Below are 19,973 nucleotides of genomic sequence, written 5' to 3'. Positions count from 1 at the left end.
ACGTGCTGAGGAAGAGATGGAAGTTCGCCCAATCTTCCCCAGAAAAGAGAGAAAGCCCGAGCAATCCAAGCAGACCCCCACTCGTTAAAAGTCAGAAACAAATACAAACACAAAGCCAATATAATGCACACAATAATACAGTGGAATTGTCGAGGTTTCCGCAGTAACCTTGATGACATTCGCAACCTAATTGATAAATATCAGCCGGTAGGCGTATGCCTTCAAGAAACTAACCTAACTCCACAAGTGTGACATAAGCATTGGGATATCAAAATTGAGAGTAGGAGTGTGCTATAGGCCTAATGACTCTGATGAGTATAATAAGAAATTGTACAGGGAAATAGAGTGGGCCAGTAAATCAGAGTCTTATAATGGGGATTTTAATTTCCCAGATATTGACTGGAATTTGGGGTCTGGTCACTCACACACTAGCAAGGCTTTTGTGGATTTATTGGATGATTGTTTTCTACATCAGCATGTTCGGGAAGCAACTAGAGGGAGTAATACTCTTGATTTGATTATCAGTAGTGATTCTTCATGCATTAAGAATCTGCAGGTAAATGAACCACTAGGTGGCAGTGATCACAGTGTGCTGAAGTGGGATTTACTCAGAGAGGTAAGTACCATCAGAAGAAAGGGAAGGGTTTTTGCTTCCGTAAAGGCGACTACGGTGGTTTGAGACATTATTTAAATTCTATACGGTGGGACCAACTGATGATGTTACCAACAGCAAATTCAAAATGGTAAGCATTCAAAAAATTTATCTTGGAAGCTACTAGGCTTTACATACCAACTAAGAAATATTGTTCAAGGTTTAGGCCTAAGTGGATGTCAGATGAACTAATGAGACATATGGCAGAGAAGAAAAATGCATGGGATACATACAAATTAACACATGACACAGAAGCCTATGATAGATACAAGTTGATCTGTAACCAAGTTACAAAGGAGGTTAGGAAGGCGAAGGCAGATTACAAGAAATCTTTGGCAAGGGATGCAAAGAAAAACAGCAAAGAGTTCTTTACTTATGTAAACTCTAGAAGGAAGGGGATGAATCAGATTGGTCCACCTGATATCGATGGGTCAACTGTTGATGATTTTGCTCAGGTAGCTAACAAACTAAATGAATATTTTGCATCGACATTCACACATGAGGAGTTATTCAGCGAGGGGAATGCCAGAGGTGTATTCAACTCTGGCAGTAAGCTAGAGAATCTTGTAATAACTGAGAGTAAAGTGGAGGAGAAATTGTTGAAGATAAATACAAGAAAGGCACCTGGGGTGGATGGGATCTATCCAGTTATATTAAAGGAGGCAGCAAAGGAAGTAAGCAAACCCTTAGCCATAATTATGAGAGCTTCCTTGGACTCGGGAGGTACCCACAGACTGGAGATGTGCAAATGTGACCCCCAATTCACAAAGGAGGATCAAAGGGCGACACAAGTAATTATAGACCCGTGAGTTTAACTTCTGTTCCCGGAAAATTAATGGAGGCACTGGTTAAAGAAGCACTGCAGGATCATCTAGACAAGACTTCAGTTATAGCTCAGACACAGCATGGTTTTGTTAAGGGGAAGTCTTGCCTGACCAATTTGATTGGATACTATGATGCAGTCACAAAAGAACTGGATGCAGGGAATATCTTTGATATTATATACTTGGATCTTAGAAAGGTTTTTGATACTGTTGCACATGGAAGACTGTTGCACAAATTGGAGCAGTGTGGCATTGGAGGCAAATTGCTGCTATGGATAAAGGGGTGGTTGAGGGGGAGAAGACAGAGAGTGGTAATCAGTGGACACTGTTCATCGGGGACTAATGTTATTAGTGGAGTCCCTCAGGGTTCAGTATTGGGTCCATTATTGTTTTCTGTATTTATAAATGATATTGATGATGGTATATCAGCTTAATGTCCAAGTTTGCAGATGATACGAAGGTTGGCAGGGTTGTCACGGACACTACTGACACTATGCTACTGCAACAGGATCTGGAAAGGTTGAGCAGATGGGCTGAGAGGTGGTAAATGAAGTTTAACATTGACAAATGTAAAGTACTACATATGGGAAACAGCAACCCCAGAACAATGTATCAACTCAGTGGTACTACACTGACAGTGGTAGAGAATGAAAGGGACCTAGGGGTGGTTGTGCAGGCAGATATGAAGTTCTCTGAGCAGTGCAGACAGGCTGCCAGAGTAGCTCATGGTGTATTGTCGATGATATATAGGAATTTTTCTAGCAGGGATAAGGAGGTGATTGTTCCCTTGTATAAGGCAATGGTCAAGCCACACCTAGAGTACTGTATACAGGTGTGGAGGCCTCATTTCAAGAAGGATGTAGGGATGCTGGAACGAGTACAGAGAAGGGCAACAAGATTGGTGAATGGAACAAAGGGGTGCTCTTACGAAGAAAGGCTTAAGATTTGCAAATTACAGTGTCTGGAGACTAGGCACCAGTGAGACGATCTGATTGAGGTGTATAAAGCCTTGAATGGTTTGAGCATGCTCAATGCTGATGGGATTCTTCCTCTTGTTCAGAAAAATCACCTGAGAGGGCATAAATTCAAATTGAGGAAAGACAGATGTAGGATAGACGTGAGGAAATTTGCCTTTAGCCAGCGGGCGGTTGGTTGGTGGAACAGACTTCCATCCCTTGTCGTGGAAGTTGATAGCCTAAATAAGTTTAAGGCTCAGCTGGACAGGTATTTCGAATGAACAGAGGGGTGAAGTGGAAGTGGTTATTTTTTATTTATTTATTTATTTTTATTTTATTTTATTTTATTTATTTTTTTATTTATTTATTTATTTTTTTTTTTGGATGATGCTGCATAAGCTTGCTTTCTTGCATCAAATGCCTCTACTAATGCTAATGCTAATAAATGCAGCAGTAAACCACTACAGTACCTATAGACAAGACCGACGATTTTCCGGAGGAGCTCATGGTGGAGTTGCAATCTTAATTGATTCCAAAATTCCGTGTAAACGCCTCCCACTGCAAACATTTTTGGAAGCAGTTGCAGTTCGAGTCTCAATACAATTTACTTTCTCACTGGTCTCACTCTACCTCCCCCCTAAATCAAGAAATTACTGGAAGAGCAAAACCTCTCTCTCTCTCCTTAATACTGGAACTGAGACATACATCCATTTGTCCACTGGAACAGCCTCTGCAATTGAGATATCCATATGTTCACCTGTCCTATATCCATTGATTGAATGGTCAATATTGAATAATCCACTAAATAGCGACCATTTTCCTGTGGTCTGCAAAATACTAACAAATGATGTTGCACATCACGATGGCCAAAAAAGATGGAGATTCCATAAAGCTGACTGGACTAAATATTTTTTTTTTTTTTTTTTTTTTATGAGAACCCCAAACACGAGAGGGATTAGAACCTATAGTACTTAGTACCGTGCTTGGGTTGGAGGTTGAGAAGACGAAAGAAGATATTTGTTGATATTGGACTTGAACTTCTGTAGATTGTAATTTTCAGGAAATACGTATGAAGGAAGGTTGTTCCAGAAAACGGCAGTTGAATGAATAAATGAGGAAGATGAAAAGTTTTTCTGTGGGTTTGAAGCTGGACAGTAAATGGATGTTGGCTGGTGGCGGCACGTGTTCGGACTGTTTTGAAAGACAGAGCGGGAATTATAGAAGCCAATTCAGAAGAACAGTGCCCATGGAAGTATCTGTAGAAGAGGCATGCAGCAGAAACAGTGCGTCTATGAGAAAGCGAGTGGAGAGACTCTGTTAGAGATGAATCATTAATTAACCTAACTGCCCTCTTCTGAATGGAATCAAGAAGCCTGAGAGAGGTTTTGGGGGCACCACCCCAGATGTGGGAACAATATTCCATGGCAGGGCGGATTTGCGATTTATACAGAGTGAGCAGCTGTTTGGAAGAAAAGTAACGCCGAGAGCGAAAGAGAAAACCAAGTTTTTTTGATGCAGAGGAAGCAATATTTGTAATGTGCTTGTGCCAAGAGAGATTAGAAGTCAGGGTAATCCCCAAAAGAGATATATCATTTTGCCTAGAAATCAGAGTGTCACTAAACATAAGCATAGGAGCAGAAGAATCCTTTTTGCGAGATATAAGACAAGATTGAGTTTTAGAAGGGTTGAAATCAACTAAGTTGTCTTTGCCCCACTGGAGAATTACCTGAAGATCGGCATATAAGGAATTGGCAGCAGATTTTCGAGAACTTGAAGCTGATTGAGCTGGACAAGGTTTCTCTCAAAATGGAAAGTTGAATGCAATGTGCTATCATCGGCAAAACTATGGATAGGATTTCCAGTCAATGGAAGAAGGTCATTGATATTCAAGAGGAAAAGATTGGGGAGAAAGAACTGAACCTTGGGGGACACCGGCATTAGTGGAGAAGTTAGAAGAGAGAGAGCCATCTACCATCACCCTCAGTGAGCGATCAGAGAGAAAACTGGATAACCAATTACTAAAAACAGTTGGCAGACCATAAGATGGAAGCTTTTTTAGAAGACCTTTATGCCAAACACGATCAAAAGCCTTTGAGATGTCAAGAGCAACTACTTGTGTTTCACCGAACCTTTCCATTGAATTAGTCCATAAATGAGTAACATAAGCCAGAATATCACCAGTGGATCGACACTGACGGAATCCATACTGGCGATCGTTGATCAGACGGAAGGTTTCTAGGTAGTTTAAGAGTTGGCGGTTAATTGATTTCTCCATTACTTTAGAAAGAGTAGAAGTAATTTCAATGGGACGATAATTGGATGGGAGGGATTTGTCACCCTTTTTAGGAACTGGCTGGATATGAGCAAATTTCCAAGCAGAAGGAAAAACACCTTTGGAATAAGAAAATGAAAAAAGGCGGCAAAGAATAGGAGTAAGTTCAGGAGCACAGGTTTTGAGAACTAGTGGAGAAATACCATCAGGACCTGGAGCTTTCTTAGCATCAAGATTCATCAAAATCCTTCTGATATCCTTTTGACGGAAGACCACAGGAGGCATTGAATGGAGCGTGTTAGGAATGGTGGGAGGTGTTTTACCAAGTTCATTAATACATGAGCTCGAAGAAAAATGGGATGCTAGCAGGTCAGCTTTATCCTTGGCTGAAGTGACAACAGAACCATCTGGTTTGGACAGAGGTGGGAGCAGAGATGGGCAAAAGTTGCGGCCAATAGCTTTGGCAAGAGACCAGAATGCTCGGCTACCATTAGGGCAAGAAGCAAGTTTTCTACTCTTAGCCTGTTCAAACTCTAGTTTGGACTGATTAATAACTGCTTTACAATTGTTGCGAGCTTTGGTGTAGGCAGAAAATGAAACTGAAGAATTAGAAACAAGCCAATTACGATATGCAACATTCTTCTCTTGGACAGCCTTAGCACATTTATTGGAAAACCAAGGTTTAGATAAAGGACGAGATTTTAAAGTGGAGTTTGGGATAAAGGATTCCATTCCTGCAAGAATAATTTCACTGACACGATCTGAGCAAACGTTGACATCAGAAGTTTTGAAACAGTAATCAGACCGAGGAAAAGAAGAAAAGAAGTCTCGCAGGTCATCCCATTTTGCATTCTTGTAATGCCAAACAATACGAGGTTGGGAATAGCCATGAGATAAAGGTTCCATTGGAGAAGAGACAATCACCAAGTTGTGATCTGAAGTGCCTAAAGGACCTCTCACTTCAACCTTGTACTTAGAAGGGTTGTTTGTGAGAAAAAGATCAAGCGTATTGGCTGTATGATTAGGATTGTCCGGTATTCTTGTAGGTAAATGAACAATCTGTGCTAGGTCATTAGTAATTGCAAAAGCCTCAGCATCTCGACCTGCTGGGTCGGTGTGACTAGAAAATGGAAACCAGCTGGAAAATTACCTCACTGTTAGGAAAGCTGGACTGGAGAAAGTCAAGTTGCAAAGAGAGGAAGTCAAAGAGCTCCAAGTGATTAGTGGAGTTGGGAGAACGGTAGAGACAACAGATGAATTTTACACAATGAGGTAGAGAGATTTTAAGCCAGAGAAGATCAAAGAGAGGAGATTCCAAATTGCCAAGTCTCTGACAGGGAATATCAGGACAGACATATGCACAAGTACCACCTTTGAGGCGAAAGGAATCATACAGCAAATAATTTGGACATCTGAGATGAGCAGTAGTTGAATCAACTGATAACTGAGATTCATCCAGAAAAAGTACATGGGGTTTGGAAGACTGCAAGTGGAAGTGGACATCGTTGAGATTGGAATAGAGACCACGTATATTTGTGAAATGAATTAGGAAGTGCTTGGGAGGTTTAGATCTTTTCGCAGATAAGCTTGCTCTATTATTTTGACAATTCATGGTGTATTCAATAGTAAGAAAAAGTGGGTGGGACATGCTGTATGAAGTAATGAAATTTTTGGATATGGCGTACACGTGGTAAGAATATACCCAGATCCTTGACATAACGTGGCCTCGACAATGCTCCCCGCATACACACTACTCGGACTCCCTCCAGTCACTATCTGGCAGAGTAGAGGTAGCAAGATTATACACTAGCTGATCCGGAAGCCTCCTAGAGAGTTACCAATAGGTTTGGTCCGGTGTACTATCTAGCGGCCGTCCTGTGAACACCGTTTTAGAGCTGTACCCTCGAAATGTAATGAATATTGGATCTCGCCACGACATTCATCATAACCTCAAAAGTCATCAATCGTACTGCATGATGGAAGAGATAGGGAAGGGTTGGCCGGAACTTAGCTCTAGAGACTAAACATGGGTTCCACCACTTCAAGCCTCCAATAAGCAAAGTGGTGGTATTTCACCGGTTGATGAGAGTCATCTACCACGTAGATAAAACAATTGCAACAACAGACGAAGAAATAATCACCACTCAGTCCATAGACAATGCTACATCTCATGCCACAAACCAAATTTTAATAGCAGCAGAAGCCACAATTACTCAGTCATCTGGAAAATACCATAAACATGACACAGCATGGTGGACTGAAGAATGCAGTATGGCCAAAAGAGAGAAGAATAAAGCTTGGAATCTCTTCCGAAAATATGCCATTTTCATCAATCTCATAAATTTTAAAAAAGCCAGAGCCAAAGCTAGATATCTCCAGCATAAAAGTAGAAAGGAATCATGGATACGTTTCACCTCCACAATTAACAAAAATACAGATACCCGTGTCATATGGAACAAAATCAGAAACTGAATGGGAAATTTCTTTCAGTTCCAGCTCCACTAATAATCTGGAATGGACAAGAGATAATCAACCCCAAGGAAATCGCAAACTTACTGGGAACTACTTTTGCGAATATATCAGCAGTATCGGCATATACTCCATCTTTTCTGAAAACGAAAACTGTAGCTGAAAAATAGAGACTAAATTTTAATACCAACCAACAACTCCCATATAACCAACCTTTCAACATAGAAGAATTACAAAAAGTTCTGGCTAAGTCTAGGAAGAGCGCAGCAGGATCTGATGGAGTTCACTATGAAATGATCCAACAACTTAATCAAAAATCTCTAAAGGCACTGCTTATGCTATACAATAGAATTTATATGGAAAACTACTATCCAAATTCTTGGCTTCACTCCCTTATAATTGCCTTACCTAAACCTGGCGAAGATCATACAATCCCTACAAATTATCAACCAATAGCGCTAACAAGTTGCCTTGGGAAAATCCTTGAGAAAATGGTGAACAATAGATTAACCTGGTTTCTGGAAACATATAACTTACTTAACATAAATCAATATGGATTTCGTAAAAACAGATCATCTCTGGACCCCATGATAAAAGCAGAAGCAAATATCCGCAATGCTTTTCTAAGGAATGAGCATCTAATAATGATCACTCTCGATATAGAAAAGGCCTTTGATACTACCTGGCGATACGGCATTCTTAAAGATCTCCACAGTATTGGTTTGCGAGGAAACTTACCACTCTTGGTAAAAAACTTTCTGAAAGTTAGAACCTTCCAGGTAAAATATCAAAACAATCTGTCACAAATATGCACTCAGTGCTGAGTGCAACTTTATTTATCATAAAAATAAACTCTATTATAAAAGACCTGCCAAAAACAGTTGAAACATTCCTTTATGCAGATGATGTTATTATTTCGTGCCATTCACAAAACATAAACATGATAGAAAGACAATTACAAAGCGCAGTGAACAAAATAGAATTGTGGACTAAAAACAATGGCTACAGATTATCACAACAAAAAACAATAGCCATACACTTCTGTAGAAAACAACAAATGCACTCAGATCCAGAAATAAAACTAGAAAACCAGCTGATACCTCTAGCAAATAGTATACGTTTCCTTGGCCTGATTCTTGATAAAAAAACTTAACTTTTTGGAACACATCAAATACCTCCGAACATCCTGTCAAAAAAAACTAAATATTCTCAGAGTTCTTTCTGCAGTGAAGTGGGGAGCAGATCAGTTCACACTTCTCCACCTTTACCATGTTATAATCAGATCAAGACTTGACTATGGGGCGCCTGTGTATAGCTCATGCAGACCAATTGTCATCAAATGGCTTGATTCCATACATCATAGTGCCTTACAAATCTCTTTAGGTGCATACAGGCAGTACAAAGCTTATATGAGCCCTCATTATATCTCTGGAGGCAAATGCTGCTATTAAACTATGCAATTAAAATCCGAAGTCTTCCTCATCATCCTACTTGGCAGTATCTTTTCAATCCACAGTGGGAAATCCTCTACAGCAATAAACCCACAGTAAATAAACCAGCCCGAATACGACTAAAAGAAACAATCTCAAAATGGGGCCTAAGCTTTGACAATGTACGTGAGGATAATAGCATAAGTATTCCACCATGGCACACTTTCACGCCAAACTGTGACACTAATTTTCAACAATGGGGAAAAAGCACTCTGGAAAATGTCAACATAAAACAGATGCATGCAGCCCACACATCACAGTTCTCGGAATACCTTCATATATATACAGATGGCTCTAAAACAGACACCAAAGTTGGTGCAGCAGTGGTCTTTCCACACACTGTTCTCTCACAACAACTTCCAAACCAATGCAGTAGCTCTTCTGCTGAACTATTCGCCCTACAAATGGCCTTAAAATACATAGCTTCTTCCCCCTTCTAAAACATCTCATATACACAGATTCATTGAGTGCAATACATGCTCCCCAACAAAGACAGACTCCATCACATCCCATTCTCTATCAGATACAAGCTCACCTTGTGAAACTTAAAAGCAAAATGAGGCAAGTAAAATTCTGTTGGATCCCAGGACATACAGGCATTGAAGGTAATGAAAGAGGTGATAGAGCAGCAAAGAATCCTACAAACACAAACAAAGGCTTTACAAAGTTCCATATACCGACTACAGACCTATCATAAAACAGTTTCTCCACAATCAGTGGTCACAAATGTGGCAAAATGAATCAAACAATAAACTGTTTCAAATAAAACATGAACTACAGCCATGGAAATCGAGTCTTCGCAAGAATCGACATGAAGAAGTCATTATATCCAGACTGCGCATTGGACGTACACATCTTACGCACAATTATTTACTCACCAAAGCAAATCCTCCAGAATGCCTTCACTGTTCTTGTCAACTCACTGTAAAACATTTCCTTATAGAATGTCCACAATACCACATGGCGCGACAATCAGCCTTCCATCTCCCTATAAATTTCCACGATTCTCTGACCTTATCACAAATCCTAGGCGATAACTTCAACATTGAAAATATATTTACTTATTTAAAATTAATAGGATATTTTGACCAGATATAAATCACATATAAGAAATATAAACGTCCTTTTCACTAAACATTAATAGATAGGCGCAATATGGCTAAAGTTGCTTTTGCGCCATAAAACTCAACAGCAACCAACCAACCAACCAACCAACCAGGTCACCTTGCAAGTGCCTAGTCTCCAGATGCTGCAATATCTAGAACTTAAACCTTTCTTGGTAAGAGGACCCCCTTTGTTCTCTTCACTAGTCTCGTTGCCCTTCTCTGTACCTGTTCAAGCAGCTCTACATCCTTCCTAAAATTAGGTCTCCAGACCTGTACTGGTAGAAGACATTGCCTTAAGGGGATAATCACCTTATGCCTGCTATCAAAGCTCCTGTATATCATTGACAAGAGACTACGTGAGCTTCCTGTCAGCATGTTAGCACTGCTCTGAAAACTTCATATCTGATGGTACAATTAATTCCAGATCTTTTTCATTGTCCACTACCCTGAGTGTAGTACTGCACAGTTGGCATGTTACTGCTACCCATATTCAGTATTTTGCATTTGTCATTTTTAAGCTTCAGTTGCCACTTCTAACCAATTTTTCATGCTGCCATATATATAAATAAATAAGTTAATGAATAAATTGGCTTGCATTTTTCTTAGAAACCTAATGCAAAAACATAGTCATTTCATAATGAAACATTTATATTTTCAAAGATGCATATTCTTGCTGATGAAAAAGATAATGATGACCAGTGTTATTATTTATGTACTTGCTGGTATAATATTGTCAAAAACGAAAGAATAAATTTGTACCATTTTAAGATGTTTAAATTAAAATAGTTCAAAATGCTGAAATAGTGCTATTTTATTCGTAGGACGTCATACGCTTACCCTGCTTCACTCCAGATTGTGATGGTGTCATCGTAAATGTGGAAATCAGTGCTAAAGATGGAACTTGTATTAAAAAGGTTAGCTTTCCTTGCTGTCCAATAAATGCACAACTGCCTTTAAGTTTCATAATTAAAAAAAAAAAAAAATTTCACTTTCCTAAGAATAAAATTTTAGTAAATGAATTTTATTCTTAGTAACATTATTCAATATATGTGATGCATTTGGAGTTAATACCAATGTGCAGTGAACCTATCTGCCAGGAGTATAAGAATTTTTATTATTGCACAACAAAAAATATTTAGAACAGCAAAAATATTTTTTAGAAGTCAACATTTCACAGAGAGCTATTTATTACAAAAATCATTCACCCATGTTGTGTTCAAATGTGTAGCTCATATGATCAGCCATGCATTTTCACAGGATATTCAACATCTTTCCATCTTCAGTCATCATATCAGAGTGCTTGCATATGTACATTACACACATTTGCACTGTATTTTATTTCTATCAATTTCTTTATTATCAATTAATTTATAAAACATCTTTTATAATAATCATTACTTTAGTGCCATCTAATGGATAGTTAATTCCAGAAGAATTTATCTTGATAAAAAAAAAATGGCATGTGAATGCTGAAACTACTTGTATACAATATTGTAAAAGTATTAATGATTAATTAACATTAATAACAGTTACTACCAAGAAACAGAAGGAATTAACCATGGTAGATTAATTATAGGAGATTTTTATTTTTTCACAATCAATTATTATGTATATAATACACACAGTATGGATATAACATGTTAAATCATTTTGTATATTGTTATTATTATTCATATTTTAAATTTTTAAAGCATTAACATGAAGTATTGTCAATGATTGTGTTGTCAGGAAAACTGAAAATATAATGCCTTCCAGGAGCCAAAGTTAATGATGTTGTAGAAGAAGTTCATCTTTTAAAGACAACATGTGATATTGCATGATGGGTACTGATGATATAAGAGATTTACTTAACAGGTATAGAGCAATGTTGGGGAAATGTGGATAGTTTAGATTAAAAGTGTTTAGAGCTCTGCACAGATATGATAGAAGGAGGAGGAGGAGATCCATGGTGAGAGAGTTGTCATCATGTATCAGTTTAGCCCTGGACAGGTGGCACAAGGCTCAGGCAGTATATTTTTCTCAGCATGGTCTGTGTTTGTTAACAGGCAAAACTGTTTTCACGGGAATGTGATACACTTAAATAGAAAGGGTGCAAGAATTTTTACTGATGCCATCAAGGCAGCATTAGTTAGACTGGTGAGAAAACTGCTTGCTTTGGGGAAGAATAAACAGGTTACTCAATTACCAGTAGCCCCAAAGGTAAAATGTTGAAATATTTCTGCTTCACACCAACTAATTTAAATAAAATAAAATGTAATTTTATTTACAATTAAAATATATACTATGACAGAAATGGAAGTTAAAATAAAAGCGTTAAAGGAAGTAAATGAATACATGAATGAAGTAAAACTAATAAAAACAGATGTATTTACAATAAATATAAAATGACTGTGACTGAAGTTAAAATAGTGAAATAGTAATAAAAGAGCTAAAAACTAGCTTTCGGAGACGACAGACTCCTTTCTCAACAGTGTGCTTCCGTTGTACGATAACGTTCTTAAATAGCAGGCTCGCGGCACTCATCACATGGTTCCACAGGAATATGGTTGCAATTTACCACCTGCATGCTGGAACCGGAAATGGCTCGGGAGCGCGCCAATCTTGTTCAAGAATGACAGCTTCAAGGAGGGGATGTGTGCGAACAACCCTATCCCTGTTAATAGTGTTACTGCTAGCCACCCCAATGCGCAGGCTCTCAAGCCATTTACAGTCCCAGAACACGTGAGCTCGGTCAGTGATGATCGTAGCTTCAGGGGAGATCTGATGCTCCTTCTCCCAATAGTGCTCGGCCACAGCAGACTTTGCATAATTTTCAGTTTTTATATGTGCTTGCCCAGGCATTCTTTAAGTCGTCACCCTGTCTCACCAACATAACAAACCCCACAATCCAGGCATTTAATTTCATATACCACCCCACTATTAACTTCTTTTGCTATGGGGTCTTTAACTTGTGATATCACTGTGTGCAACCTCCGTCCCAGAAGTTGCACACAGCGTATCTGGCGCTTCGAGACTGAACATGCAATGCGTTCAGTAAGGCCCAGATAGTAAGGAATGTATGCAGTGATCACAGGGGCAGACAACTCACTATGCGTGGACAGAGTTACTAGGAAAGATTGGGGACTCAAAAAAAGAGCCCTGACGCTATATTACAGGACAACGTTTCTCCCAGCAATTACTTACGCCTCAGCAATTTGGTTCCCAAAAACTGCACTGGCAGTGAATAGAAGAATTCTGGACATGATCCAAAGGACCATACTCTTAACTACGACGCGTGCGTGTAGTACAGTGAGTACTCCAGCACTACAGGTACTCGCTGGAGCGCTTCCTTTGGACCTGGAGGTCGTTCGCACAGGTCTGCTATACTTGCTATCCAGGGGAGTGGCGGCCACACATCTGGACTACACAACTGACCCAGCGAACAACCTAAAAACGGAAAAAACTAGATTACAGAACCACCTGCTAAAATTATGGCAGAGAAGATGGACGGAGACCACCAAGGGTGAGATAACCAGAAGATATCTACCTGACCTCCAGAAAATCTACCCAAAACAGCCGACCTGGTACTTCCCAGGGTACCATTTGACATCTCTAATAACAGGACACGGACCCTACAATGAGAAGCTGCACGGATTCGGACTCACTGAGGACCCAAACTGTACGTGCGGGGAGACAGAAAGCTGGAATCACATAGTGTACGAGTGCCCACAATATGAAGACCTCAGAGGAGTACTTATAACAAAAATAAGATACCTACCAAAAGGATTGGAATCCCATTTCATAGATACTGAGGATGAATATAGAGCATTATCCCAGTTCGCACAAGACCTCTTCATCAGGAGAAGGACATTAATCACCATCTACAATGACTGACATCAAGTACCACTATTGAGACACCAGCCAGCACAATGTAAAGGCTGCAACTAAAGATGAGGGACACAAGCACAAGGACGGAGCTTGCCCCATGAATAAAGAAACTTGAAACAATAGCTGCCAATAGCCATATGGCGATCTGAAGAGGGCACTCTAGCCTCCTTCACCTTTAAACCTACTTCCCTGGGGGAGGGGGGACATTTTCGTCCTCCTCTCCTCTCCACCCTATATCTTCTACTCTGGTGGGACATGGGCATGTCCCACTGAAAACTGGGGCTACCTACTCTATTGGCCCCATATTTCTGTCTTTCTCCCCCCAGCCTTCTGCCTCCCCCCTCTCTATCTATAAGCTAGCGAAAGCCCTACCCAAAAACCTAACATATCTAAATTACCTTACGCCCATAACTTGGCCTAGCAAAACTAAGCGATTCTACCCCTACGTCGACGCGTTTCTGTCTCTTTTTTTTTCTTTTTTTTTTTTTTTTTTTTTTTAAGGTCCTAGCCGCCGAAATCTCAGGAAATTAAGTGGCAGGACCTGCCAGAGTGAAACAGACTACTGGGTTCCTGGTCTGTCTCCACGGGGCGTAAGTGGGGCAACGTTGGGCCTCAGTAGGGGCCCAGCGGCTAAATGACCAGATGAACAACGGTACAAGGCATCACACATATACAAAGTCCATACACTTTTAAATCTCTGGCTTTTCCAGTCAACTGGTTCACCCACAATGTAAACTACGCGGAGATGGGGGGAACCCCTTGTGCCGTTTGACCCTAAATACACTTACACTTACACTTACACTATGCGTGGACTCTACCCCACCTAATAAATTTATCCAAAATCCCTCTGGGGATATCCACATTTCTTGAGGTCTGCTGTGACTCTGATAATTTCTCTCTCTTTATCTTCGGGGGTACTGCAGTGGGACCCAACCCACTGCAGTACCCCCGTTAACCATACTGTTCTTGGCCTTAACCACACTGTTCTTGTGTTGGCTGGTTTGTGCCGAGCTGTAATGGATATATTGCCCCCGGCACATAGGTTTCCTGAAAACTTTAGTCTTAAGCCTACAACCTTCTCTGATCACCAACACATCAAGAAACGGGAGGGATCCCTCTGTCTCTACCTTCAAGGTAAATTGGATGAAAGGGGAGAAGCTATTAAGCACATTAAGTATTCCCCTTCTGTGTGATGGTAAAAGTATCATCCACGTATCTTTTCCATTTACGTATGGGAAATTCCCAACCATCAAAGATCCTAACTTCCAATTCTCCCATGGCTAAATTTGCCACAATAGCGCTAATGGGGGAACCCATGGCTGTGCCATGAACCTGCCTATACATAACGTCTTGAAAGACCATGGTAGTACTGGACAGGCAAAATTCTACACCTTCACAAATATCATTAATACTTAACAAAGACCTGGTATTTAAAGCCACATCCTTTTCCAATGCCATTCTAACACATTGAACTCTAAACTTAATAGGAATACATGTAAACAGGGAAATAACCATCAAAAGAAATCATAATTTCATTTTCACTTATAGACTGTTCTTTTATAAAACTTACAAAGTCCTTACTGTCTTTAATGACAAAACTATAACATCCCACTATAGGTGCAATTAATCTGGCAAGATATCCTGATAAAGCATAGGTAGGAGTACCTATGAATGATACGATTGGTCTAAGCGGGATACCCACTTTGTGTATCTTCGGAAGTCCATAAAACCTTCCAGGTAAATGGCAACCTGTGACATGTAAGGACCAAAAAACCTCTCTAGTTATCCTACCTAACTTATGCCAGCGCTGAATAATACTATTCACCTGCCGCTCCAAGCTGACTAACGGATTTCTCCTAGTAACTTTATATGTAGTGGTGTCTTGTAGAAGTTATTTTAACTTCCATTTCTGCCATAGTATATATTTTAATTGTATTTTAATTGTAAATAAACTTACATTTTATTTTATTTAAATTGGTTGGTGTGAAGCATAAATATTTCAACATGAATTTTCCCAACCTCGTAGGCCTGTTTGGAGACATTTTTAATAGCTGTGGCCATACCGTGTTATGACACATCCGTGAATTCGAGAAATATAGCATGACAGAGGCCAAACAGAAGCAGCATTTAAGATTTGCATACCGATGTAAAGCACATAGACTTGTTCCACGGGGTTTCCATATTAAGTTGCCATTTGATGATGATCGTCTGGTTAGAGCCGCCAATTAGTACCAGAAAAGGATATTACATATTTGGATACGTAAGTTGCATGATGATTTGAGGTTTACTAGAAGGCGTATAGGCTTGGCCCTAGAATGTATCAACAGTGTGGTAACTCCAGTGCATCGGTCACTGGTAATCAAGTTAGTGCTAGATAAAACAATTAGAGTTTCGGACATTTATAAGCAGAAGCAAATTAATAAAATTAATAGGTTATTATAAGAGGTAATGAGTACGCATAATGACAATGACAGTACTAATTTTATTTGTAACCTGAGTAGTAAGCGGCTTTCTAAGGAACAGGAGTGAGTACTAAGTTTAGGTACTAGCTTTGCTTTGATGCCCATCAAACCACCTATTACTGAAATAGCTATGGGCATTGAGAGAGCTATTAGCAAGTTGTCGGAGACCCAGGCTAACGAAATACATATCAAGACTTCAGCTATCTTGAGTCAGGCCAGGGTGGCCCCATCCAACCTTAGTGTCAACCATAGACGCGCCTTGCGAGAACTCAAAGAGGATGATAAAATCATATCCCAATTCACAAAGGAGGATCAAAGGCCGACACAAGTAATTATAGACCTGTGAGTTTAACTTCAGTTCCAGGAAAATTAATGGAGGCACTGGTTAAAGAAGTACTGCAGCATGGTTTTGTTAAGGGGAAATCTTGTCTGACCAATTTGATTGGATACTATGATGCAGTCACAAAATAACTGGATGCAGGGAATAACTTTTATATTATATACTTGGATCTTAGAAAGGCTTTTGATACTGTTGCACATGGAAGACTGCCGCACAAATTGGAGCGGTATGGCATTGGAGGCAAATTGCTGCTATGGATAAAGGGGTGGTTGATGGGGGGGAGGAGACAGAGAGTGGTAATCAATGGACACTGCTCATCGTGGACTAATGTTATTAGTGGAGTCCCTCAGGGCTCGGTATTGGGTCCATTATTGTTTTCTGTATTTATAAATAATATTAATGATGGTATATCAAGCTTAATGTCCAAGTTTGCAGACGATACAAAGGTTGGCAGGGTTATTAAGGACACTACTGACGCTATGCTGCTGCAACAGGATCTGGAAAGGTTGAACAGATGGGCTGAGAGGTGGCAAATGAAGTTTAACATTGACAAATGTAAAGTACTACATATGGGAAACAACAACCCCAGAGCAACATATCAACTCTGTGGTACTACACTGAGTGTGGTAGAGAATGAAAGGGACCTAGGGGTGGTTGTGCAGGCAGATATGAAGTTCTCTGAGTAGTGCAGACGGGCTGCAAGAGTAGCTCATGGTGTATTGTCAATGATATATAGGAATTTTTCTAGCAGGGATAAGGAGGTGATTATTCCCTTGTATAAGGCAATGGTCAGACCACACCTAGAGTACTGTATAGAGGCCTGGAGGCCTCATTTCAAGAAGGATGTAGAGCTGCTGGAATGAGTACAGAGAAGGGCAACAAGATTAGCGAATGGAACGAAGGGTTGCTCTTACGAAGAAAGGCTTAAGTTTTGCAAATTACAGTGTCTGGAGGCTAGGCACTGGCAAGGTGATCTGATAGAGGGGTATAAAGCCTTGAATGGTTTGAGCATGCTCAATGCCGATGGGATTCTTCCTTTTGCTCAGAATAATCACCTGAGAGGGCATAAATTCAAATTGAGGAAAGACAGATGTAGGATAGATGTGCGGAAATTTTCCTTTAGCCAGCGGGTAGTTGGTTGGTGGAACAGACTTCCATCCCTTGTTGTGGAAGTTGATAGCCTAAATAAATTTAAGGCTCAGCTGGACAGGTATTTCGAACGAACGGAGGGGTGAAGCGGAGTTTTTTTTTTTTTTTTTTTTTTTTTGGACGATGCTGCATAAGCTTGCTTTCTTGCATCATATGCCTCTACTAATGCTAAAAGTGTTTTTCTTCAGGTTTTCACTTCCAGTGCAACACATGTTCCACCCACCCCTCTTTCCTGTAATGAAGCCCTCTCTCAATTTAGAAAGCAGTAAAGATTAATAAAAGAACTTAAATCTTATTAAAAACTAATATAATAATTTCAGACTTGTTTTCAAAGAAAATATATTTTGCCCATGATACTACTAACTTGCATTGCTGATAGTCTAGAAATACACACCAAAATCACATCCTTCCCTCTCGATAAATTAGTAAAGGCGAATTACGTTTTCAGTCACAATTACAAAATAATGAGAGATGAACATAGATGCCATGAATATCAAAACAAGTTGATGCTGTAAAGCTTTAACCTAAGCTGTTTTATAAAAACAATGCATATGTATTATAGATATATACACTGAGTGGACACAAATCTTGGGATACCTACCCACTAACAGGGAGGCTCACCTTTTGCCCGGATAAGGACAGTCACATGGCGAGGCATTGAGTCACTAGTTCACAAAAGCATTCCACATGTATTTTGATCCATGCTTGTTGCACCGCTGTCCATAATTCTGTCACATTCCTGGGTGGAGAATCCAAAGCTCGAACGGACACAGCATCCCAAAGATGCTCCACCCTTGTTCGTGTCTGGTGAACGGGGAGGCCATTCCATAGTGGTAAAATCTCCGGAATGATCTTTGAAGCATGTTCTAGTCATCACGGCTCTGTGGGGAGGCACATTGTCCTGCTGGAAATGTCCATTGCCCTGTGGGTGCACGATGACCACGAAGGGATGCAGATGGTCTATAAGGATGGACCGTTCAAAGATGCATCCAGATGTACCAGAGGTTCCGATGTGTGCCACTTGAACACGCTCTAGACCATTACCGACTGTCCACCAGTGTGCACAGTTCATTGTTGACATGACGGGTGCATAGCTTCATGTGGTTTCTGCCAAATATGTACCACCATTCCATTCCAATCAAAATAACTGGAAATGGGACTCATCAGATCAGGAGAGCTATCTACATTCATTCAAGGTCCAGCCCCAATGTTCTTTTGCCAAGTTGAGGCATAGAGGCCTGTGTCGTGGCGGTAGCAATGGGATTCTGGTCGGTCGGCAGCTCCCATAACCTATTGCCGCTAATGATCTCCTGATTGTCTTGGTCGAGACATTTCTGCCACCTCCCTCATTGAAATTGGCAGTGATTTGTGCCACTGTCGCTCTCCAGTTGGCTACATCTTTCTAGCGTTCAACCCCAACCAGCGATTTCCTAACAGCAATCTCCTTAAGAATTAACGTCAAACGCGTATATATATATATATATATGAGTTAAGTTAATAATGGTTAGAGTTTTTTTAAAAGTAAAATATGATATACTAGCTTATCAGGTGAACCATAAACCATGGCGGGTACCCAACGTGACCTGGAAAAAATCAATCTATGCCATGACATAAGCAATAAATATATATAAAAATACCATTAAAATGTTAGTTATGGCAATAAGATACATTGCAAGGGACTTTTTCAAGGGCTAACCCTTACAATGTATCAACCATAATTAACGAGCTATCCGTTTCTGTAGTCATCGTCCAGCATAACTATGTCCTAATATACGTAAAATAGTATTAAGTATAAATGTTGTAGTAGTTAGAGCCAAAAGTATAAAATTTTTAGTAAGTTAGAGCCAAATAGTAGTAATAAATCCAAATTTAGCAGTTAACTGGCAAGATGACTGTTAGCCCGACGGATAGCCAAAATATTAAATTAAATTAAAATTATAGAAAGAGCTATAATTATTGTTAGGCATATGTGCGTAGTTGATAGTAAAATATGTGCGTAGTTGATAGTAAACTATCAACTACGCACACGTAGTTGATAGTAAAATATGTGCGTAGTTGATAGTAAACTATCAACTACGCACATATGCCTAACAATAATTATAGCTCTTTCTATAATTTTAATTTAATTTAATATTTTGGCTATCCGTCGGGCTAACAGTCATCTTGCCAGTTAACTGCTAAATTTGGATTTATTACTACTATTTGGCTCTAACTTACTAAAAATTTTATACTTTTGGCTCTAACTACTACAACATTTATACTTAATACTATTTTACGTATATTAGGACATAGTTATGCTGGACGATGACTACAGAAACGGATAGCTCGTTAATTATGGTTGATACATTGTAAGGGTTAGCCCTTGAAAAAGTCCCTTGCAATGTAT

At 39.7% G+C, this 19,973-nt stretch overlaps 1 protein-coding gene across 1 annotated transcript in view; it reads left to right on the top strand.

Annotated features, from left to right (window-relative positions):
• The window catches only part of LOC150080054 (uncharacterized), a 559,273-nt gene that overhangs the window by 53,020 nt on the left and 486,280 nt on the right, over nucleotides 1-19,973 (top strand). Inside the window, exon 5 of the mRNA XM_090381984.1 lies at nucleotides 10,591-10,683. Coding sequence (XP_090238110.1) covers nucleotides 10,591-10,683 — 93 coding nt within the window. The remainder of the gene's footprint in view (nucleotides 1-10,590; nucleotides 10,684-19,973) is intronic.

Source organism: Mastigoproctus giganteus, chromosome 9 (genome assembly GCF_048544385.1).
Source record: "Mastigoproctus giganteus isolate SK-2022 chromosome 9, ASM4854438v1, whole genome shotgun sequence".
Lineage (NCBI taxonomy): Eukaryota > Metazoa > Arthropoda > Arachnida > Uropygi > Thelyphonidae > Mastigoproctus > Mastigoproctus giganteus.
The sequence above is the reverse complement of the archived record's forward strand: the minus strand, read 5'-3'. Positions and strand labels throughout refer to the sequence as shown.